Here is a 26,163-nt window from a genome sequence, read left to right as displayed (position 1 = left end):
AAGGAAGATATCACGGACTGCTTTGTACATGGATGTGCCCTGGCTCATTTTACAACCAATTTTGCCAGAATCCAGGCAGATTTCCGTAACTTTGTCTCATGAGAATTCATGGAAATCAGATTTGAAAATCCTCTATTCAAATTGATCCTTAAGTAATCCGCTTTCACAGGGCAAAAAAAAAAAAAGTAATGAAATGTATGCTTTGTCAGAGAAAAATATTTAATTCTTCCCACTGGTACAGGTCTTACTGATCATCACTTTATAAATAAGACCATTTGTTCAAATGTCTCTTTTACATCAGTTCATATACATTCCCATAATTGATTTGCAGAAATATTTTGGGAATTGGATTCCGTGATTATGATAAAAAACAAGGAGAGTAAAGCGATGTGCATGCCCATGGACTTGTATAATTATAAGAAAACATGGATGATTTTATTTTTTTATTTGATTGATGTTTTACGCTGTACTCAAGAATATTTCACTTGTAAGACGGTGGCCAGCATTATGGTGGGAGAAAACCGGGCCAAGCCCGTTGGAAACCCATGACCATCCATGGGTCGCTGACGAAAACACAGATGAAGAATCTGCTGGACAATTTTACAGTGCTAGTTTGACAATATCCACCATTAAACCTGACCCCCTTCATATACAACACATGTACATGTATGTGTAAATATTCAACCTTTTCAACCACTAAAGCAGTGGAATTTATGCGTACAGTTACTATTGAAAATGAGAGTATAAATGATTTGTTTGTGTCAATAAAGTCGCAAGTTTCATAAAGCTGCGCAAATGGAGATGGGAGGATTTTTCAGCTAATTGTCATGTTTAAACTGAATACAGTCATTGATTGGATGAGAAGTTGGCCTAATAACTGAGCATTGATTTTCCACGTCTCGTGTCTAGCATGTCAAAATGACCTTTGTAGTCTAGCCACATTGCTGTTACATCTACTGTATAACACATGCACAAAGCGCCATGGGTTGAATTCCAGGACTCCTGAAAAAGATCATCCTTTATTGGTTACATTCCCAAGAAAAAAAATGATAATAATATTTTCAATGATTTCAAATAGAAATGTAAGGATTTTATTGGTGTAGAGCGGATATATAGAGGTCTCCCACAGTGGTCCTGTTTTTTGTGCTTGATTGCATGGTTGCATTCCCAAGAAAGTGTAAAAGATAGTATTTGCCAGGATCTCAAATAGAGGTGTATGATAGAGAGGAATCCTACAGTTTTCCTGTTCTTTGATGTCTGAAACATGACAAAAATACCAGCATGTCCTCTACATGGGGGAATATAAACAGACAGACATGCTCATATATGGAGCATAGATGATGAAATGACTTGTCATGGCCATTGGCTCGTTTGCATACATGTAGTTTCCTCCTTTGGCTTTCCTTTATGCTTTTTGTCTGTTGACTTTGAGACCTTTCTGATCTACGAGACCACAAGGCAAGTGCAACCAGAATGTTCAAAGTCCCTGAATTTGTCATTGGGACTTTTAGTATAGGTAAACGATTAACTAAGTGTATGTAATTCTCTTCACATGTTTGCTAGGTGTTTATTCTAGCGTTCTGAAGGCATTACTCTGTGTTGACTGATTAAATTATACTTTTTGTGAAGCCCTGAAATTTGCAAACTCAACGAATGTTGACTTGTCTCCAAAATTTAATACAAATGCGCATAAATTGCACTGAAAGTTGCTGTTTCATATGAGAAGAGGTTGTGGAGTTAGGGTACACGTATGTGTTCTTCATCAGCTCACAGACTGAAAAAAATGTGTCCACATCAAATGCCACATGCACACGAGGTCAGCCGGTTACCTGGTGGAAGCTACTAATTGCACAGCACTGCATGAACATGTGGTTGTATACATGTACATGTATGTCCTTGGATTTAAATGTCACAGTATTATTTGTGGAAACTCCCATGTATTTGATAATTATTACACAGTATATAAAAAAAAAAGATACTAGGTAATGAAAAGTGGTAGTGTAGGTGTCTCCTTCCTGGATGAATATAGATGCTTAAAGTAGCATTTAAATTAGAAAATATAATTACATGTGTAAAATGAGTGTCATTATGACGAACGTTTTTTGTGACTTGTTAGCATGTTGTTACAGTTCTAATAATTGACCTCTTTATATGAATCACTATCAAGGCCATGGATTGGTAGATCGTTACTTCTGCTTTAGGGCTTACAAAAAGGTCTTGAATGGACATATATATGTCTATGTTTGTAATGGTATATTTCACAAGCCAAGAGGAGGATGGCTTGCTGTAATGTGATACAGGACCTGATAAAATGTACTGTGAATGTACTGTGTTGCAGTGGGTATACATGTAAGTTCTAAAGCACATGTACATTTACATTGTAAATAGAAAAACAAAAGAAAATTCAGTGTTTTTTAACTGAAATCACCCGAAATTTCCTGTGTTCCATTTCGAAATGAGCAGCCTGTGGCTTCTAAATTTTGGCCACTTTTGCACTATTTGCTAAGTCGTAGCAGTTTTGGCCCCTGCTTTGTTCATAATGGCTCAGTGGGGTAAGGTGTTCCTGTTGTTGCAGACAAAGGTTCTGTTTTCTGTCTCTCAGCAGTTAAATAAGAGTAGGAATTGGTGAGTGAAACGAAAATTAATCGACGTTGCCATTATGTTTTAGTGATGCAGGATAACATAAATATATACAAGTAAACACGTTTACAAGGAGAAAGGTCAGGACTGGGGATGTGGTGATGCTGACACCAATTAATAAAGTTCTACATCTAAATGTATATTTGTACATGTACATACATGTACACTACCGAAACCTTTTGTTCCACTCATTAATTTAACACAACTCCGAGAAATGAAAGTCCCATTTTGACTCAATATTTTGGCACTTTTGCCATCTTGAGAAACACATTTCATGGTGAACATTACAGGTACATGTACATGTATGTATGTATACACATCTGGAGACAAAGCCACAAAGTACAGACAAGGTGTGGAATCAGCATACGATACAGGAGAATAAAGCAGCAGGATAACATAGCTGCCAGACATCATCTAAGCAATGTTCTATTATAGCGTTAAAGCCATGGGTAAAAGGTGAATATAACAGATGTATACAGGTATTGTGACAAAATCTAGACAAAATTCATGTACATTATTTAGCATGAATGGTACATGTTTTATATCCTGAACTTATTCACATTTGCCATGTGAATATACCCAGGTGTTTGTGGTTGCAATTGAAAATGACAGTGGAGCTGAGGAAGTACTGCACACTTGTATAATGCACACTTGTTTAAACATCATACATGTACATAATTGTATTCCCGCAGGAAGTGTTTAAGAACATGGGAAGGAATTGTACTTGTGAATGTACTTCACTACATGTCCCAGTTGATGAAATCTGTATTTATCATATGTTAGTCTTCCTTCAAAGAGGAAATGCACAGTGGAAGACGACATATTTAAGTCTAGTGTGCTTGGTGTTGCAGTGATCAAGCTCTCAGACTGATTTCAACACTCATGTAAGGCAAAAGCATCACAACAATAAACTGAGAAGTCTCACATGTGACATTTCATTATTTTGAATAAATTTTATGTCATTTCAACCAAATTTTGTTTGTTATTGAAGAAACTTTTTTGTCTGAGTATATGCTTTGTATTACACTAGTCTTTATATTAATTGGTGGACCAAAACAGTTGTCGGCAAACAAAGCACATGTATAAGACTTTGTATTGTAGTGAATATAAATCATTTTAATTGATTTCTGTCCTGTGTATAGGCAGCTATGGTCTTCTATCCCCATGGTCCTGTCTGTACACTATGTTAGAGAATCTGAAATTGATTTCTGTCCTGTGTACAGGCAGCTATGGTCTTCTATCCCCATGGCCCTGTCTGTACACTATGCCAGTGAAGCTGATATTGATTTCTGTCCTGTGTACAGGCAATCATGGTCCTCTATCCCCGTGGTCCTGTATGTACACTATGCCCGTGAAGCTGATATTGATTTCTGTCCTGTGTACAGGCAGTCATGGTCCTCTATCTCCATGGTCGTGTCTGTACACTATGTTAGTAAATCTGAAATTGATTTCTGTCCTGTGTACATGCAAACATGGCCCCTTATTCCCGTGGTCGTGTCTGTCCACTATGCCAGTGAAGCTGATATTGATTTCTGTCCTGTATACAGGCAATCATGGTCCTCTATCCCCATGGTCCTGTATGTACACTATGTTAGTAAATTTGAAATTGATTTCTGTCCTGTGTACATGTTAACATGGCCCTGTACCCCTGTGGTTCTGTCTGTACACTATGTTAGTAAATCTGAAATTGATTTCTGTCCTGTGTATAGGCAGCTATGGTCTTCTATCCCCATGGTCCTGTCTGTACACTATGTTAGAGAATCTGAAATTGATTTCTGTCCTGTGTACATGCAAACATGGCCCCTTATCCCCGAGGTCGTGTCTGTACACTATGCTAGTGAAGCTGACATTGATTTCTGTCCTGTGTACAGGCAAACATGGCCCCGTATCCCTGTGGTCGTGTCTGTCCACTATGCCAGTGAAGCTGACATTGATTTCTGTCCTGTGTACAGGCAGTTGTGGTCCTCTATCCCCTTGGTTGTGTCTGTACACTATGCCAGTGAAGCTGATATTGATTTCTGTCCTGTGTACAGGCAATCATGGTCCTCTATCCCCATGGTCCTGTATGTACACTATGTTAATGAATCTAACATTGATTTCTGTCCTGTGTACAGGCAATCATGGCTTCATATCCCCATGGTCCTGTATGTACACTATGTTAATGAATCTAACATTGATTTCTATTCTGTGTACAGGCAATCATGGTCCTCTATCCCCATGGTCCTGTCTGTACACTATGTTAGTGAATCTAACATTGATTTCTATTCTGTGTACAGGCAATCATGGTCCTCTATCCCCATGGTCCTGTCTGTACAATATGTTAGTGAATCTAACATTGATTTCTATTCTGTGTACAGGCAATCATGGTCCTCTATCCCCATGGTCCTGTATGTACACTATGTTAGTGAATCTAACATTGATTTCTATTCTGTGTACAGGCAATCATGGTCCTCTATCCCCATGGTCCTGTACTATTTACATGTATATATATGCTGCACTATAAGATCTTAAAATGACATTGACTGACTGTGTTGAGAGCTGGGTAAACTGAGGGAGGCTGGCCAGTGTATAGGGGAAAGGAGATGTACATGTAGCCTGACACTGAGCAGGTGCTTTTCACAACAGCAGCCCTCCTTACCACAGTATCCTTTTACATGGGACTAGGGTCAGAAAGGTTTGTGGGGTGGGGAGTGCAGGGGAAAGGGTTGATGGTAAAGCTCAAATTCTTTTGGGTAAAATAACAACAGTTTACATACACATAGATGTGTAAGGTTTGGGGGCACAGTTTTCTGTAAATTTTCCAGCATTGTCAAAGTTGCTTTAACATGCACGCGCTACTGTTGTAAATACAGTAACTAATAACCAGTGAGAATTACATACATGTGTGTAGAGTGTTGTTGTTGGTCACTGCAGGGTTATTACACAGAGTTGGGCACTTAACTTTTCGTCAGGGAGGGAAATATGATTTTCAAGAAGTGGCTGCCATCATAAAAGTTTAGATGACACAAAATCAGCCAGCTTCCCAAACACCTTGCCCATGCATTCAAATGATACTGTATTCCCTATCCAGTGAGTCAGATGTCTGAACAATTTGTTTACGCCTAAGGACAACCACCAGTGACAGTTTGCTTGCATTTTCACTTGCCTAGGACAAGACAGTGACATTTTGCTTGCCCACATGTATTTTCATTTGCCCAGGGCAAGTAGACAAGTTCCAGCTCTTACGTTAACATATTTTAGTATGTCAACCAGGTTTCCCCCAGGCTCTCCTCCCACCGTAATGCTGGCGGCTGTCATATAAATGAAATATTCTTGAGTACGGTGTAAAACACCAATGAAATAAATAAATAAATAAATGAGGTATGTCCATCCTTGGTATGTCCACTTTATACGGAATAATTCATCAGAAGAAATTAGTAGAAAACAAGCAGCGTTCCAATTCAAAAGATAAAAAAAAGGCGTAAAGATTTATATATACAGTCTACATGTTCATGTGTGAATACCTGTAAGTTTTAGAAAAGGGAAACTCATTTCAGGATGCAAAACACTTGATGGCCAATTAAGTTTAGTTCCTTCTGGATTTTGTCTTACGAAGTAGGGAGAGGTATTGTGAGAGGGGATCAGATGCTGGCGGTGGCAGTGGCGGTGGCCAGTTTGGTTAAATGTTTTTGACCAATCATAGGGATGTGTTGGCCACCCATAGTGCATGGATGGCCAAAGGCAGTTTGCGATTTTTTGTGCCCGAACTCTCCACAGGGTTTGCCATTACCAATATGATTTACAACTCCATAATATACGAAGGCACTACTCTGCAATCCTTACGCATACGATAAAGATACGTAGTTGTGATGGTGTAATAATTGTTGTTAATTTAATGACAATATCTTCAGACTATCTAATTAGAGAATGTGACTTATGTATCTGTGTGTGACTGCGTCATTCATCTGTGTATGACAGTGTCAATCCTTCTAATTTATTTTGGTTTAACAGTCAGTATTTGAACATATCACATGACTTGAACATTCTGCATTTTTATGAACTGCTCAGTCAGGGGAGCTACCGGTATTCTCTGATTGCCTTGTTGCACATTTGATGTTTTGGGAAGAGTCTGCATGTATATGAAGAACACAAAATGAACCTGTATTGAACAGAGAACACTGTACAGATTCCGAGAGTAGCAGAATGACGTCATAATACAAGTTCAGTCAGCTTCAGCTTTTCTTACGTCATGCAACAAGACACAACGTCATAGAAGATGTCATTTGCGATATCATGCTATATACAAAAGTCCGTGAAGGCCTACAGCTAAAAACATTGCTTCAACTGGCTCAAATACACAAAATCACAATATTGTCAAAGTATAAATAATAGATAAAATATTGCACAGTGAAGGTTGAATATCATAGATAGTTTTCTTGTGATATTCAACTTTCACTGCAGCATCCTCTACATGCATGTTGACGTTGCACTACAATCCATTTTTGATGTAACAATGGCACATGGTCCTGCTTCACACTCTCACCACCTCAGGAATGATACATGTATACATGTGTGTCTGTGAACAGTGAGTGAAACTTGGAGAAGGTTTATGTCAGAGACAGTGCTGCTGTGCATCAGTATTCAAGATCATCCAAACAGAAATCTTTAAATGTGGCTTTGACCAAAGGACAATGATATAATTTCCTGAAATGAGGAGGGATTAGTGAGTGATGGTGAACACAGGTCAGCGTTGAATTTGGGTCGGTCTGATGTCAGGTGGTATATCTGTGTGATTGATCAAGTATCACTGGGTGTGGATCCCTGCCCATACAGCTCATACAGTTACCATACTGGCTGTACAAATCCCTGCAGCACAAGTGGGGAATTTCATCAGCTTATCAGTAACTTGCCAAAGGTTGGTGGTTTATCAAGGGCCAGTATACATGCATAAGTAAAAGAATTCTAGAGTTAAATGTTAATACCTACATGAATTGGTACATTTTTCTTTTCACTTCTGTTTAGTTTAAACTTATTTTATTGACACTTGATCAAAAGGATTGAGTGACAAGTTATATAACACTCTCCTTTTAAAATGTTATGCAAAAGTTGAGTAAAAATACATTTGTAATATATTAATACTGTAGGAAAAAAAAGACAGGCGCAAAGAGGTTAACAGGAAAGTGTAGACGGGTGGGAGAAGTAGGGATGATGAAACGAGCTAGATTCACTGTTGGCTTTTCACGCATTATGACACGAGAGCTGTGATATTGGAGCATGGACTGTAAATGAGAATTTGCGAATCACATGGTCTGTCTGGCCGAGAAAGACTAATAGTGCGCCTTAAGTGATTAAAGTAGGGGTGATAAAAGCAGGGGCGGGAAAAGTACATTTACTGTAGGTATGGGAAAAGTAGGGGTGGGAGAAGTACATGTACTGTAGGTGTGGGAAAATTAGGGGAGGGAAAAGTACATTTACTGTAGGTATGGGAAAAGTAGGGGTGGGAAAAGTACATTTACTGTAGGTATGGGAAAAGTAGGGGTGGGAGAAGTACATTTACTGTAGGTATGGGAAAAGTAGGGGTGGGAGAAATACATGTACTGTAGGTGTGGGAAAATTAGGGGAGGGAAAAGTACGTTTACTGTAGGTATGGGAAAAGTAGGGGTGGGAAAAGTACATTTACTGTAGGTGTGGGAAAAGTAGGGGTGGGAGAAGTACATGTACTGTAAGTATGGGAAAAGTAGGGGTGGGAGAAGTACATGTACTGTAGGTGTGGGAAAAGTAGGGGTGGGAGAAGTACATGTACTGTAAGTATGGAAAAAATAGGAGTGGGAGAAGTATATGTACTGTAGGTGTGGGAAAAGTAGGGGTGGGAGAAGTACATGTACTGTAGGTGTGGGAAAAGTAGGGGTGGGAGAAGTACATGTACTGTAGGTGTGGGAAAAGTAGGGGTGGGAGAAGTACATGTACTGTAGGTGTGGGAAAAGTAGGGGTGGGAGAAGTACATGTACTGTAAGTATGGGAAAAGTAGGGGTGGGAGAAGTACATGTACTGTAAGTATGGGAAAAGTAGGGGTGAGAGAAGTAGATGTACTGTAGGTGTGGGAAAAGTGGGGGTGAAGAAAGTACATGTACTGTAGGTGTGGGAAAAGTAGGGGTGGGAGTACATGTACTGTAAGTATGGGAAAAGTAGGGATGGGAGAAGTACATGCACTGTAGGTGTGGGAAAATTAGGGGTGGGAGAAGTACATGTACTGTAAGTATGGAAAAAGTAGGGGTGGGAGAGGTACATGTACTGTAAGTATGGGAAAAGTAGGGGTGGGAGAAGTACATGTACTGTAGGTGTGGGAAAAGTAGGGGTGGGAGAAGTATATGTATTGTAGTTGTGGGAAAAGTAGAGAAAAGAAAAGATGGGTAGTGTCACTGTTGTGACATAGAAAATTCAGTTCTGTGTTACGGGTCCAACTAGTGTCCATGTATAGGTGTACTTCTCTAACTCTTAATGAAAGCCCTTCATGTAGATGTAGATTATCACAGTTTCCAAACACATACAGTGTACATATACATGTCTATCCCTCATGTAGAATCTCCCTGTGGATGTCTGGTGTACATGTACAGTGTATTTACAGTAGACCCAGCAGCTGATTGGCTTAAGCTGCCAGTAAAGAGGGTATCTGGAAGCACTTAGCTGACTATCTCTGCTATTTCATGGTTATGACTGGGTTAATATGCACTGGTGGTTAACTGACAGCTGAGGGACAGGCCAGCCTGCTTGTACCAGGCCTGTCCATATCTCCCTCCTTCTTTCCCCTCCCCTGCCTACTGAGTGTGCTCCCCCCCCCCCCCCACCCTACCCTGACATCACTAGGCTCATGTGTACATCTTGGGCCCCTTTCATGAAGCTTACTTAGTGTTAACTTGCTCTTAGGTAAGTACACTTTATATCTCTGCAACATATGTTGTCAAGGTAGTTAAGGGCTAACTTAACCAAGTGAGCTTCATGAAACCAGCCCCTGTACTTTTGAGTCACATCTGATCCATGTGTCTACATGCCTGTGTATAAATCTGACATCAGACAATATACTGAGGTTTTCACTGAACAGAAAGGGTCACATGGGCGACCTGCAGCCAATGTCATATATTTACTGACTGGATCATCTTACATGTATTTTATCTTTGTTTGGTTTTTAGACAGTGGTCACATGGCTGAAGTGAGTCACCTGTACATGTACATCAGTCTGCTGTGCTGAATTGATGGGTGTCTTCAGGATAAATTTGTTAAATGATGGTTACTCAGTGACAGGATATTAAAATATATGGTGTCAGTAACCCTCATATTGCGTCTCAGTTTCATGTAATTCAGGAGTTTTGTTAAAACACATGTACATGAACCTGGCTTTACATAAGTAAAAATTTATAGATGTTGGCATTAAACAGTAATCAAATAAATACATACTTGTATACACTATGAATAAATTCATGTATGTACATGTATAGACTTCAACAACATACAGCTACAACCTTTGAAGTCAGTGTGTATCACTCAGTTTAATAGTTTATGGTATGGTCTTTTTCTCTGCTGTTGAGTTCATCAGAATAAGGTATTTCATAGTCACCTGGGAACACCACTGGCTATACATGTAGGTTTACATACTTTTTGTTTTGAAGGAAAACACAAGTCTAAGCTAAAAATATCATCTTAATGATGATCAGAAAGGAGCCATATTGTTTCATGAAGCAGAACTTTGTCAGTGTATGTGCTAACAATTAGCTTTTGTCATGATTGCAAGGAAACTCAACACTGCATGATTTACATACAGTGTAGACACAAACAGAACCCTGGACGAATGTGCGTGCACAATGAAAGAATTTAAGGCTGTGTCATTGTGGTTGCACTGGTTACAAGAAGGATTCGGTTTTGTAACAAAGGAAACTAAAAAAAACATCATTTACTTGTACCTGTTACAATACCTATGCATTTTATCTACATATAACATCTACATGTATTCATGGCACAGGAGCACTTGTTGGCTGAGTAGACAATTGAGTCCTCCCAGAGGTGGTAGTACATGTGTAAGTTCAAATCCAGTTCTTGGCATTTGCGTCGTCCTTATTAACCACATCTTTTATATCATCCTGTTTGTCATATGGTGGAGCAAATCCAGGCAAGAGAAACAGCTGTAAAAGCAAATCATACATGTACCTGTAGTAGTGAAATATTCACAATTCCATGTAATATCTGTCTTGCTGAATGTGATAATGATGATCCAGACATCTGCGACTTTGTATGCTAAGGACTGGGGGGATGTTTTTTGTTTTTTTGGTGGGAAATTGCCTTGTTGACACTGGCAGAAACATTATTTTGCACGCTTTTGTCATACAATAAGCCAGTTGCCTATTGTATTCTCCTGGGTATAGAGAAATAATTTGCACAGTTTTATGAAGTTTGCAACTTAAATGACACATACTGTGCAAATTATTTCTCATGTATCTTTTACGGAATGTGTCTGTAATTGTTGTGTGTAGTGTAGGAAACAAAAATGTACAATGATGGTACAAGTGGTTATTTCAATCTTCAGGGCCATATCTAGTCATTTCAGATCTGGAAAACTTTTCTTCTCCTAAACTGTTGGCTGACTACACAAGCTGTATTAAATCTAACAAGTAAATTTTAAAAAATATATGATAAATTACAAATAAAACGTTAAGTTTTCATACAAATTGTTTTCATTCACAGACTTAAAAACTCTTAGAAAGCATCATTTTGAGTTGTGTTTTTTAAATTTCTTTATGCACAGTCACTATTAAAGTGTGAGATCAGAACCTTTAATGTTTTTCTAGATATGGCCCTCTTACGTGTGCATGTATGCAGGGAATGCACAGGTGAGCTAGCCAAACTCGCTGCCTGTACTTACATGTAGAGCACTTCCCTTCAGTCCCTCACCCATCAAATTCGTGGGTACATGTATAACTGGGTGTAAAGGTTAAGGTTACAGCTGGTGTAGTATACTGGCATACATGCACTCTATACACCCGCAATCCGCATCAGCATCAGTTGGCCCTCTGCCTGTGACCAAGGTTCTAGGATGTGATCTGGTATTGAAAACCTTTGCCAGGACACCGTATATACATGTACATGTATAGCATAATTTCTGTATGGCCCAGCTCTGGTACGGTACATGTATTTGCCAGGACACCGTATATATAGCGTAATTTCCGTATGGTCCAGCCCTGGTATGGTACATGTATTTGCCAGGACACCGTATATATAGCGTAATTTCCGTATGGCCCAGCTCTGGTACGGTACATGTATTTGCCAGGACGCCGTATATATAGCATAATTTCCGTATGGCCCAGCTCTGGTAGGGTACATGTATTTGCCAGGACACTGTATAAATAGCGTAATTTCCGTATGGCCCAGCTCTGGTACGGTACATGTATTTGCCAGGACACCGTATATATAGCGTAATTTGCGTATGGCCCAGCTTTGGAATACCCTCAATCATCAACCTTTTCAGTTGCCTCTGCAGTCAATATTTTTAAACATTTTCAGAGATCTGTAGGGTGTAGAGAAATAATTTGCACAGTTTTATGAAGCTGGCATGTTTAAGGACAAAGTTGCATCAGTTTTGGCATCATTTTCATGATAATTGTATGTGTACTTGAAGAGTTCTATTGTTTGAAAAGCTTGAAGATTACAGTACATTTTGATTGTGACTGGTCTGTCATCACTGTAAGCTGGGTTAGTTGCATGGGGGTGGGGTGGGGTGGGGTGGGGTGGAGGGGGGTGATTTTCAGTCATTGTGAATAGAAATGTGTAGATGTATGTGTGGTATATATCATGCTTGTGTTTCTGATACATTTAAAATTTAACAAAATTTTAACAGGGAAAAATTTAACAGGGAAATGAAAACATAGCACAACGTCAAATACTAGTTCTGCCAGCAACCTGCAGGTGGTCAAGGGCTACCCCTCCCACCATAATGCTGGCCTGCGTCATATAAGGGAAATATTCTTGAGAACAGTGTAAAACAACAATCAAATAAATAAATATCTAGAGATGTTATCTAAGCTGTATGCATGTACATGCATGACTGATATATTCTCTGTATACATGGACGTGCATGACTGATTTATTCTCTGTATACATGTTCGTGTATGTACATGAGTGATATATTCTCTGTATACATGGACGTGCATGACTGATTTATTCTCTGTATACATGTTCGTGTATGTACATGAGTGATATATTCTCTGTATACATGGACGTGCATGACTGATTTATTCTCTGTATACATGTATGTACATGAGTGATATATCCTCTGTACACATGTACTTGCATGACTGATGTATTCTCTATATACATGTACGTGCATGACTGATATACATGTAGTCTTTGTATACATGGACGTGCATGACTGATATATTCTCTGTATACGTGTATGCACATGAGTGATATATCCTCTGTATACATGTATGTACATGAGTGATATATTCTCTGTATACATGTACATGCAGGACTGATATAGTCTCTGTATACATGTACATGCAGGACTGATATAGTCTCAGTTGTAGTCAGTCAGTCAAATTCAGTGTCCTGAACGGATGTAATTTAACATCAAATACAGCTGTCTGTACACGTAGTTCATCTCAGACCCTAAGTACATGTAAGAATCTACATGTACTGTAATTTAACGTCAAATACAGTGTATACAGATGTCTGTACACATAGTTCATCTCAGACCCTAAGTACATGTAAGAATCTACATGTACTGTAATTTAACGTCAAATACAGTGTATACAGATGTCTGTACACATAGTTCATCTCAGACCCTAAGTACATGTAAGAATCTACATGTACTGTAATTTAACATCAAATACAGTGTATACAGATGTCTGTACACGTAGTTCTCAGACCCTAAGTACATGTAAGAATCTACATGTACTGTAATTTAACATCAAATACAGCGTATACAGATGTCTGTACACGTAGTTCATCTCAGACCCTAAGTACATGTAAGAATCTACATGTACTGTAATTTAACATCAAATACAGTGTATACAGATGTCTGTACACGTAGTTCTCAGACCCTAAGTACATGTAAGAATCTACATGTACTGTAATTTAACATCAAATATAGTGTATACAGATGTCTGTACACGTAGTTCATCTCAGACCCTAAGTACATGTAAGAATCTACATGTACTGTAATTTAACATCAAATATAGTGTATACAGATGTCTGTACACGTAGTTCATCTCAGACCCTAAGTACATGTAAGAATCTACATGTACTGTAATTTAACGTCAAATACAGTGTATACAGATGTCTGTACACATAGTTCATCTCAGACCCTAAGTACATGTAAGAATCTACATGTACTGTAATTTAACATCAAATACAGTGTATACAGATGTCTGTACACGTAGTTCTCAGACCCTAAGTACATGTAAGAATCTACATGTACTGTAATTTAACATCAAATACAGCGTATACAGATGTCTGTACACGTAGTTCATCTCAGACCCTAAGTACATGTAAGAATCTACATGTACTGTAATTTAACATCAAATACAGTGTATACAGATGTCTGTACACGTAGTTCTCAGACCCTAAGTACATGGAAGAATCTACATGTACTGTAATTTAACATCAAATACAGCGTATACAGATGTCTGTACACATAGTTCATCTCAGACCCTAAGTACACGTAAGAATCTTCATCATTGTTTTAATTTCCATGTTCGAAGTTGTATGCTTTGATCAGTTTTCAGTCAGTTTAAGTTTAAGCTTTTACATGTATATATTTCTGGCATACATGTACATTGTAGTGTTGAAGTCTGTGGAGTATGTACCTGATAGCAGAAATGATTAAAAGGTCCAAGCAGGTACTTCTACATGTCCCTCTCCTCTGACACCTGTCCATTGTAATTTACCTGTGCGGTTAACCTTAAGTACTACGTGTACGTCAGTTTACCCATGGGAGACTACAGTTTAATCAGCAGCCATGTGGCACCTGGCTGGCAGTGTACATGTAGGACTATTATTAAATCCCTCATTACCAGGTGAGTTATGATGACATCTCTCGCACACCTGAATGTAATGACATACATGTACCTGGGTGCCTCGTTTTGTCAAATGAGCCTCAGGTGGACATACCTGAAAAGACACATAAAATTAGGTAAATTTTTTTTGTAATGGAACAGAATTATGAACGGGATTGCTTTCTGTGGATATATCATGCATTTTGCAATGTAGTGAGTGGTTAAACTTGGTTGATACCTGGTGAGGTTTTGAACCAGGGTGAAGCTGTAATTGTCATCAATACATGCAGTACGTAGGAAGGCCTGTCAGCAACCTGTGGATGGTCGTTGTTTTCCCTAGGGTTCTGCTAGGTTTCCTCCCACCATAATGCTGGCCACCATCGTATATGAGTGAGATATTCTTGAGTATGGTGTAAAACACTGATTAAATAAGGAAATAAATAAATCAATACATGCACATGTACTTGTACATGTAGTGTGTGTGTGTTTGCGTGTCAACTATCCAGATCACATGGTCCCAACAACAAAATAATGAGTTTACATGCCTACCTGTACGCGTACCTGCCTGCCTGTACTCGTATCTGCTTACCTGTACGTGTATCTGCCTACCTATGTGCGTATCTGCCTACCTGTACGTGTATCTGCTTACCTGTACAGGTGACAGGTCATTTGTCATTATCACTTAATACATGTAGCCACATATACGTGTACAAGTAATGTGTTGTAGTATAGTGATGGCATACCACACATCCTTAATTGTCACATTAAACATCTATGTTAGCTGTGTGTTCATACATTAAATTTCATAGATAATAAGCTTGATTACAAATGTTTATCCACCCATTTATCAGTGATACAAGTAGGCTTATCGACCGTGGCAGTGGTAATGATAATGGTAATAGTGATGTTCAGGGTCAGAATTTCGCCGCGAGTCCGCGAGCCTACTCGCGCCAAGACTCATGCAAAAGTCCAGTGGGGCGAGTCCATGTGGACTCGCGCAAAACGTAACATGTATACATGGTTTGTTTGGTAAAAAATTTCACTTTCTGACGCGTGTTCCTGTCTCGAATAACTTAAAATTGGGAACCGACGGATGTTGACACTGTCGGACATTTACGACTGCCGTAAATTGGCCGAGTATTGCCATACATAAGACGCAGTCGCTGATTGGTCATGCAGAAATGTGTCAACCAATCAATGCCGTTTTAACTCTGTTGAGGTTGACGGCCGCTGCCAAACTCCTCACCTCGTTTTTTGACAGCATGATCTCGGCTAAGCATCTGCGGGAGAATATTGACTATAAGTATTTTGTTCAGTCTTAACATTGAAGGCAGTTATACTGAATTTAGTGTCTTTAAAGATATAACTGTGAAGAAACTACTGGTTAACAAAACTTCGCCCTGTTTGTGCAGAAAAAATGTATCTTTGTATGGCAGAGGAATAGTTTGTTTTCTGTCGGACACTCACACGAGGGCCGAATGACTGTTTACAAAAATGGCGTCCCGTGGGAAATGCATATCGAAAAGGTCCATTGCTCTTTGGGAGGACGATTTAAAATCAAATTTTGAATTTACGTTGGATGATGGAGGAGAGAAAGTAGTGGCTGCAACATGCAGTCTGCTTACATTTATGTTGTTATTTGAGTGCTTCTGTTCCTGATGAATAAATCTGTTGAAATTTTCAACACTGGTTTTAACATCAAACTAAAAACGCAACTTTGTATAATCAGCTAAGCTTTTCTCATATGTTTATCATATGCTGAATTATGGTATTCATTTATTGTGTCCTGTTGCCTGATTGTTAGTTGGCACTTGTGACAAGGGCTCGCCATCAATAAAAGTCGATTTAGGTTAATTTGTCACCAAACCGTTTGTGTTTAAAGTTTTGATAAATCTAAACATTAAAAGAGTTAAACTGAATTTTAGTTGTTTCTTACATGTATATACATTTATTTTGAGAATTTTCGTTTTGACTCTTTGGGCTCTCGCAAATGGCAGTAGTGGGAGTCCACCTGGACTCTCGCGTCTCCGCACGAAATTCTGACCCTGATGTTAATGCTGTAATGGCCTACTAAATACATCTTACTTCATCACTTTATCTCTGTAAAGGCATTTAGGAACTTATTAAAAGTGGTTAACTAATTAGCTGTGTATTATTATGGTATACATGTGTATCTGTGTTTTGGGCATACTGTGGTCCTATCCCAAACTAGATCATTTATACATGTAACAGTGTCTGTACGTATGTGTATGTATAGATCTATATATACATAATTTGTTCATTGTCAGTTTGAGGAGATCTTCTCAGTGACAGTTAGGCCTTATGTATCTATGTATACATAATTTGTTCATTGTTAGTTTGAGGAGATCTTCTTAGTGATAGTTAGGCCGTATGTATCTATATATACATAATTTGTTCATTGTTAGTTTGAGGAGATCTTCTTAGTGACAGTTAGGCTGTAAGAAATCCTCCTTAAAGAAGTAAAGAATTAAATGAAATACATTTTGGTGCATAGCATGTATAATTGAGGTTTCACATTTGTTTTCACGTACAAACATGTACAGTGTAACCTAACATTTCTCCCATGACTTACATGTGAGTATATATATATATATGCTGTATACATGTAAAATTTTGCAAATTTTGAATGATTCTGAGAGCCCTGTTGGTCCCTATAAAAGTGTTTTATGCGCTGATTGGATTGCAGGGGCATATCCCAGAAGAAAAATTTCATTTTCAGCAACAAAGCTACGATTTCATGACATTTATTTGTCTTAAAAAATACCTTTTTGGGGGTGAAGTTTTAGGTCTTTTACTGTGTATATACAGTGTGTACAGTGACTGACTAACTGACATAACAATTCCTCAGCAGACAGGTATATCAGCATGTCTGAGTCGTATCAGTTGGTCCTATTTCTGACTCTATCAGCCACATAATTATCCACTCACCTGCTCAGGTGTTCATTTCTCTCCACCTGAGTGGTTAGTTAGCGGCTTGAATATTCTACACTCCAAGTGACAATATTACCTGTGGCAGATACATATATATATACTGAACAAATTGCATACATGTGCACCGTTAAATTGGGTTATTGTACACACATATAGCCACACATATAGATCAGTCTATATGTGATTTGCATAAATGTATGTATATATGTACACTGTATATTAATCGGTGAACAATAGGCTATTGGTGTTCTGGTCATACATGTACAGTGTATAAAGGTGCATGTAGAGGACTTTCAGTTTTATTGACATGATGGGTACCTTGATATCAACCTGACGATAGGATCAACCTGGAATCATGTGAGCTTTGTTTGGATGAATTTGAAAGTGGACAGGGAAGAATTTGGACTATTCTCAGAAGCATGTACATTGATATATGTGGATTATCTTGTATAGTACTGCGTAGGAATTCAGAACCCTTGTGTATATCGGAACTATAAGTACATGGTCTTTTATTTAGTTTTCACACAGGTAATTGGATACCTGTGTCATATTAATAATACCTGTGCCAGTTAGGAGGAAGGTGACAGGTACAGATAGATACTTTTGCAGGAAGTAGAATTACTTATTACATGTACAGTATGTGGAGAAACCAGTGTACATGGACAGCATTCCTTTCATCTCAAACGTTTGAGTGTATACAGGATTTGGGCTATATCACCTGGATTCCATGCACAGTCGGACATTGGCGTGAGATTACTACATAGTGCAGAAAGCTGATCTATTATGCATTTGCTGGTGGTGTTTTAATGAATGAATGTTCAGGTGAAGCACAGGTAGCTGTGCACAGGCATAGGGGGATCTACGGGCACCTGCAGAATGCCTCATGGGCGCTGGTCTCGTCTTAAGAGGAAAGGTGAATCTTTGGATATTTAACATACTGTAGGACAGGTGTACAAATGTCTCTACATACTTGTATTTGATCATGGTTAGTTTTTGTTCTTTAATAATAATGTGTACCTGAAGATTAACTCCAGGTACAATTTACGTCCTATAGTCAGGGTAGAATTTGCTCTTAACTTGTACATGTGCGTGGCACATTCACACCAGGTACATGTTTTACCTGTGGTGTACAGGTACGTGTAGTCATGGTAGAGTTTGTTCTCAAATTGTACCATGTACCTGAAGATTAACTCCAGGTACAATTTACGTCCTGTAGTCAGGGTAGAATTTGCTCTTAACTTGTACATGTGCGTGGCACATTCACACCAGGTACATGTTTTACCTGTGGTGTACAGGTACGTGTAGTCATGGTAGAGTTTGTTCTCAAATTGTACCATGCACCTGAAGATTAACTCCAGGTACAATTTACATCCTGTAGTCAGGGTAGAATTTGCTCTTAACTTGTACATGTGCATGGCACATTCACACCAGGTACATGTTTTACCTGTGGTGTACACATATGTGTAGTCATGGTAGAGTGGTAAACTCTACCTAATCAACTTTGTCCAGACAAGTGTAATAGGTTAATACATTGATTATGTCTTGTACATGTAAATTGTCATGCAAAGTACACGTATGTAACAAGTTTGCTCAGTATGTAACAACTGTGCTTGTTATGTAACAAGTGTGCTCAGTATGTAACAACATTTTGTAACAACTGTGCACTTTTCTTAACAACTGTGCACATTATGTAACAAGTGTGCTCATTATGTATAACCGTGCACATTATGTAACAAGTGTGCACAGTATGTAACATCTGCAAGTGTGCAAATTATGTAACAAGTGTGCACATTATGTAACAAATATGCACATTATGTAACAAGCGTGCACAGCTATTGTAAGGCATGTACATTACTCATAAATGTACGTGGGCATGTACATGTGTAAAAAATCCATGCAGAGTACACATAAACATACACATAAACGTACACATGCTGTCTATGAAATGGAGATACATGTACCTGCATACTTCACACACGAACGTTCACATGCTGTGTAGAATATCCCCATGTATGCATCCACATACACTGTACACGACACTAACATGTATCATACACGTGATGTGTAAATCCACATACACTGTACATGACACATAAATGGATTATACACGTGATGTGTAAATCCACATACACTGTACATGACACATAAATGGATTATACACGTGATGTGTAAATCCACATACACTGTAGGCTACATGACACATAAATGGATTATACACGTGATGTGCAAATCCACATACACTGTACATGACACATAAATGTATTATACACGTGATGTGCAAATCCACATACACTGTACATGACACATAAATGGATTATACACGTGATGTGTAAATCCACATACACTGTACATGACACATAAATGGATTATACACGTGATGTGCAAATCCACATACACTGTACATGACACATAAATGGATTATACACGTGATGTGTAAATCCACATACACTGTACATGACACATAAATGGATTATACACGTGATGTGCAAATCCACATACACTGTACATGACACATAAATGGATTATACACGTGATGTGCAAATCCACATACACTGTACATGACACATAAATGGATTATACACGTGATGTGTAAATCCACATACACTGTACATGACACATAAATGGATTATACACCTGATGTGCAAATCCACATACACTGTACATGACACACAAATGTATTATACACGTGATGTGTAAATCCACATACACTGTACATGACACATAAATGTATTATACACGTGATGTGTAAATCCACATACACTGTACACAACTTCTACCAATACGAAGTTAGTTTCTTTGGCTTTGCGCTACATTTTATTGTTTTGTTGTTTACATATACATGTACATGTAGGCCCCTTTGTCTGCTTGTCGAAACATGGAGGGCTTTCAGTTGTTTGCATGGCATCTACATGTACTTCTGCATGGTTACTTTGCCATGTAATATGAAGCATGTGTGTAGCGTGTACATGTACAGTATTTATGTGCATGATATACTTTTCTTTTAATCAGCATGGCATGCTCATGTGTATGTACACGTACAGGTATGTGTGTGAACCAGTGCTGCATACTAGGAGACATATGCTTAGCCTTTAATACAGGTACAGGTAGAAATTACCTGTTTAGACTCCTGGTTATTGCAAACCCTGCCAATCCCTGCTGTTCCCTGAATATTTGATATTAAATAAACAATAGGATACAGGCATTTGTATGATACAGGATTTTTGTACACATTGTATTTAATTTGATGCAAATTTGTCCCAGTTGTCCCATTTCTTTATGCAACATGTAAATTTGTGTGTGACCTGAACAGACTGTTGAAGTGAGAATGAGCACACATTCAATGTGTACGTGGAGCATGTATAGAAACACCACTCTAATTCTGCTGAAAACACTCATTACAGTTATGACCTGTGGTAATAGCATACATGTGCATTTATCAGCCAATCAGAACCATGGATTACATCAACTGCGAAAGCAATGCTTACTTAGTTTAAAATCATACTATAAGCTGACGCACTGGTGTGTGGAAGTCCAAGAATTTTGACACGGCACTGAAAATTGCGTTTTGACTTCCCCGACAAAAAAATACCCGGGGTCATTTTGACTCCCATGTTTGAAAGTCTAGATGTATGTGTACATGTATACATACATACTGAACATGTACATGTTGTTTGAAAATGTACACGTGTCTGCCAACAGCCTATAGATGGTCATGGGTTTCCCTCCGTCTTTTACGGGTTTCCTCCCACCATAATGCTGGCCACCATTATAGGGCTTAAACAGGTACATGTACATGTAAGAGAAATATTTGTGAGTATGGCTTAAAACACCAATCAAATAAATAAATAAATAAATATATGTATAGGTTGTAAAAGTAACAACTTGCATGTAGACTGCAGATGTGTCTGGAAACACTGGAGCGGGTTGAATACGTTGTGTTGTTAGGTTGTGGTTGTGTGTGTGTGTGTGTGTGTGCATCAATAAGTTTAATGTACATAGTACAAGCAAATGTCCTACATGTACATGCTCATCTGTTGTTAAGTTGTAAAGCTATTTTCTGTTGTTTTATTTTCTTGGCGTCACTTAATATGATGAGTCCAAATGCATTTATAAATGTCTTGCCGTAATACTGGTACATGTACATGTACTTTGTGTACATGTGAATATTTTGTTTCTGTGTCTTGGCAAGTTGTGGTGGCCGAGGCCTCTCTATTACTTCTAGTCCCACATTCATTTTGCACAGGCAGTGTGCTGCTAAATACACGTGTATATGTATAAGAGTTTGTATTTCCTTATATGCACACATATACATGTACATACATGTACGTGCACAAGAACATTTTTGATTTTACTAAATTTAGGCATGTCATGGTTACATGTGTTCATGTTAAATGTGTATTTTGCATACTGGAGTGTTATAGTGTATTTTGAAGTTAGATTAGTTGTTTGATGTGTACCTGTAGTTGTTTGATGTGTACATTGTAGTTGTTTTGTTTCCCTAGGCTCTCTCCGGATACACACAGAACACGGTCCAGATGGCATGATAAAGATTTCAGGTACTTATTTACACATGTGTACTTTAATGTACATGTATATATGTACACAAATCACTCACCTCTACATCATCCATGTTGTATCTCGCCCCCCAAATTTGGCCCGTAAACACTGCACTTTCTGAAGCACATAAATGCCTTAAATTTTCCCAATAAGAAATTAATCAAACTAAAAAGGTAAAGCTAAAGTTTAGGTGAAATATAGTACTTCAATCATTCACATACATCTCCGTGTAAACACCATTAATTCTCCTGTCTTCCCCTGGGCTCTGCCTGGTTTCCTCCCATCATAATGCTGGCCGCCATTGTACAAGTGAAATATTCTTGAGTACAAATGACCAATCAAATAAATAAATTCTACTCTCATTTATATGAACACTATTAATGCTCCAAACTGTTTGCATACATCTACGTGTAAACACCCATTAAGTCATTTGTATGAACACCATTAGTGCAGTAACTGTTTGCATACATCTACGTGTAAACACCCATTAATTCTCCTGTCATTTGTATGAACACCATTAGTGCAGTAACTGTTTGCATACATCTACGTGTAAACACCCATTAAGTCATTTGTATGAACACCATTAGTGCAGTAACTGTTTGCATACATCTACGTGTAAACACCCATTAATTCTCCTGTCATTTGTATGAACACCATTAGTGCAGTAACTGTTTGCATACACCTACGTGTAAACACCTATTAAGTCATTTGTATGAACACCATTAGTGCAGTAACTGTTTGCATACATCTACATATAAACATCATTAATTCTTCTGTCAACTACATTAACACCTTTAGTTCTTCAACTATTTGTGAACATCTACATATAAATGCCATTAATTCTCCAACTGTAAACATCATTAATTCTCTCTTCATTTACATTAACACCATTAATTCTCCAGTCATCTTTATATGTGCACATGTACATGTACTAACACAATTACTTACATGGGAACAGAGTCGGTGGATCAAATGCCTGAGTTAAAATCACCATTCGTGTGTATTTTAATTAATACACTAGTACTGTTCATCATGGCACAATCACCTGTCATTTTCCATTTATTCTGCTATGTAAAACACCATTTGTACATGTACTCTTGTCAATGTCATCTTCATGCATCAACCCTGTCAGTGTTTGTACAGAGCATTCACATCTGTATAACATGTAACCCACGTGTACTGTAGGGCTAACAGTACTTTGGCATTTCAGTTTAACATTAAGGTTACATAAAATGTACATATGTCTTCATCTGCTTGTACTTTTAACCAGTTGAACTACTAACATTTGTGCCATTTGTTTACCTACGTGTATCTTATCTATGTATTAATTTTTCAAATTTTTTTTTTTTTTTTGGGTGGGGGGGGGGTTGTCCTTGAAACTCTTGTTTTCTGGGAAGTTTATATTAAAAACATTATCTTCTGTGTTCAGTTAACTCCACTAACCGTGGACATGTGAGGCAATTCAGGCTTGTCTGTTTTACTAGACGGGCAGTTAGAACTAGCTTATAAGCTCATGAGATACTCACATTGTATTTACCTTCTTAGTCCATCTCTTCCTCCACTTATTTTTCCTTTCTAACTCAAATGTTCTTGTGCGTGGCGTATACATGTAACTCTAATTAAGTCAAAACTTGTTTCAGTGCTGATATTACATTTATAAGTATGCTTCTTAGTGAATCAAAACCAGTATGATAAAGGCCACCTTTCTGTGTATGTACTCAGCGATTTTGTGTACATGGGCTCCATGGCCAAGTGGTTAGCATGCCAGCACGAAGACTCAGGAGCCTGTTTCAAATATGATTGCTGTCAGTTATGCTGGTTTCCTCTCTGGTCGTATGTTTTCGTACATGTGTATGGGAAGGTCTACCAGCAGTCTGTGGATTGGTTGCCCTAGGCCCCGCCCGGTTTCGTCACACCAGTATGCTGGCTGTTGTTGTACATGTATGTGGGAAGGTCTACCAGCAGTCTATGGATGCGTTTCCCCAGGCACTGCCTGGTTTCCTCACACCAGTTTGCTGGCTGTTGTCATACATGTACATGTACATGGGAAGGTCTACCAGCAGTCTGTGAATGGGTTTCCCAGGCACTGCCTGGTTTCCTCACACCAGTTTGCTGGCTGTTGTCATACAAGTACATGTATGTGGGAAGGTCTACCAGCAGTCTATGGATGCGTTTCCCCAGGCACTGCCCGGTTTCCTCACACCAGTTTGCTGGCTGTTGTCATACAAGTACATGTATGTGGGAAGGTCTACCAGCAGTCTATGGATGCGTTTCCCCAGGCACTGCCCGGTTTCCTCACACCAGTATGCTGGCTGTTGTCATACAAGTACATGTATGTGGGAAGGTCTACCAGCAGTCTATGGATACGTTTCCCCAGGCACTGCCCGGTTTCCTCACACCAGTATGCTGGCTGTTGTCATACATGTACATGTACATGTATGTGGGAAGGTCTACCAGCAGTCTGTGAATGGGTTTCCCAGGCATTGCCCGGTTTCCTCACACCAGTATGCTGGCTGTTTTCGTACATGTACAGTCATGGAAAAAATTATTAGACCACCCTTGCTTTCTCCCATTTCTTGTTCATTTTAAAACCTTGCACAACTGAAGGAACATTTGTTTGGGCAAAGAAAGTGATGAAAACAGAAATAGTTCATAAGGGTTTTATTTAAGAGGTGATATCTATCAGTTCTCTATGACTTTCTTGACAATGACCAAAATCACTTAAGTTCATACATCTGTAGATGTGGCAACTGTATTCTCAAAAACATTTTGGCATTTCATTTTTTCTCCTGTCTCCTAGTCACGTAGTCACATGACTCTCAGTCTCATACGGGAGTTAGTACTTGATTGCATGCCCATTGTTTTTGATGACTGCAGCCATGCACCTTGGCATGCTCTCCACCAGTTTGTTACATTGCCCTGCGGTCACAGCAGCCCATTCCTGTTGCAAAAATTCGAACAAATTTGCTTTGTTTTGGGGCTTGTGGTTCACCATTTTGAACTTGATAATATTCCACAGGTTTTCAATTGGATTCAGATCAGGTGACTGAGCAGGCCAATTCATGGTTCGAATGTTCCGGTTCTCTATCCAGGTTTTAACTGACCTTGCCGTGTGGCAAGGGGCATTGTCTTGTTGGAAAATCCAGTCATTCGAGCCAGGAAAGAGTTTAGCAGCTGATGGAAGAAGACTGTTTTCAAGAGTAGCTCTGTATGTGACTTGGTTCATTCTCCCTTCACACAACTGCATCTGTCCTGTTCCACCCATACTGAAACAACCCCAGATCATCACTGATCCACCCCCATGCTTTACAGTAGGAGCAAGGCAGTCTGGTTTGTAGGCTTCCCCAGGCTTCCTCCTAACCAGTAAGTTGGCTGGAGTAGGCATCAACTGAAAATTGGATTCATCACTGAAGAGAACTTTAGCCCAATCATCAACAGTCCAATTCTTGTGATCCCTCGCAAAACGCAAGCGGGCCTTCCGCTGCCTCTCGTTGATGAAGGGCTTCTTCCGTGCCCTGTGCGACTTTAAACCAGCTCCAAGAAGTCGGTTTCGAACAGTTCTTGCTGAACAAGTCACATTTGTTGACAATGCCCACTCATTTCTAAGGTCTCTGGAGGTCTGACGACGATTCTTGATACAGGACCGGATGAGTGCTCGGTCATCTCGTGGGGTAGAAAGACGTTTCCTGCCTCGACCAGCTAGCAGTTTTGTAGTACCATGTTCGGCTTGCTTTTTCTTGGTGTAATGAACTGCTGTCTTAGAGATCTTCAGTTTTTTGGCCACTCGTCGCTCGCTCAATCCAGTATCCAGCTGTGCCAAGATGGCTGCCTTTCTGGCTCCACATAATTCTTTCTTTTTATTCATTATGGGAGCTGACAACTACCGAGTTGTGCTGCGTCTTAATATATAAACAAGAGACCCCTATTTATGTAAGCCTACATGTAAACAGGAAACCACTCTTTATGTATTCTCTGCGGCCGTAAGTGGGAAGGT

At 38.9% G+C, this 26,163-nt stretch overlaps 1 protein-coding gene across 2 annotated transcripts in view; it reads left to right on the top strand.

The window, feature by feature from the left end:
* LOC135481082 (tyrosine-protein kinase Abl-like) overlaps nucleotides 1-26,163 on the top strand; it is a 57,159-nt gene that overhangs the window by 11,679 nt on the left and 19,317 nt on the right. Inside the window, exon 2 of one of the 2 annotated variants that reach the window (XM_064761015.1) lies at nucleotides 22,115-22,168. The exons of the other annotated variant lie outside the window; for it this stretch is intronic. Within the exon in view, the coding sequence (XP_064617085.1) occupies nucleotides 22,115-22,168 (54 nt within the window). The remainder of the gene's footprint in view (nucleotides 1-22,114; nucleotides 22,169-26,163) is intronic. 2 annotated transcript variants of the gene reach the window in all.

The sequence above is a fragment of the Liolophura sinensis genome, chromosome 13 (assembly GCF_032854445.1).
Source record: "Liolophura sinensis isolate JHLJ2023 chromosome 13, CUHK_Ljap_v2, whole genome shotgun sequence".
Classification (NCBI taxonomy): domain Eukaryota; kingdom Metazoa; phylum Mollusca; class Polyplacophora; order Chitonida; family Chitonidae; genus Liolophura; species Liolophura sinensis.
The sequence above is the reverse complement of the archived record's forward strand: the minus strand, read 5'-3'. Positions and strand labels throughout refer to the sequence as shown.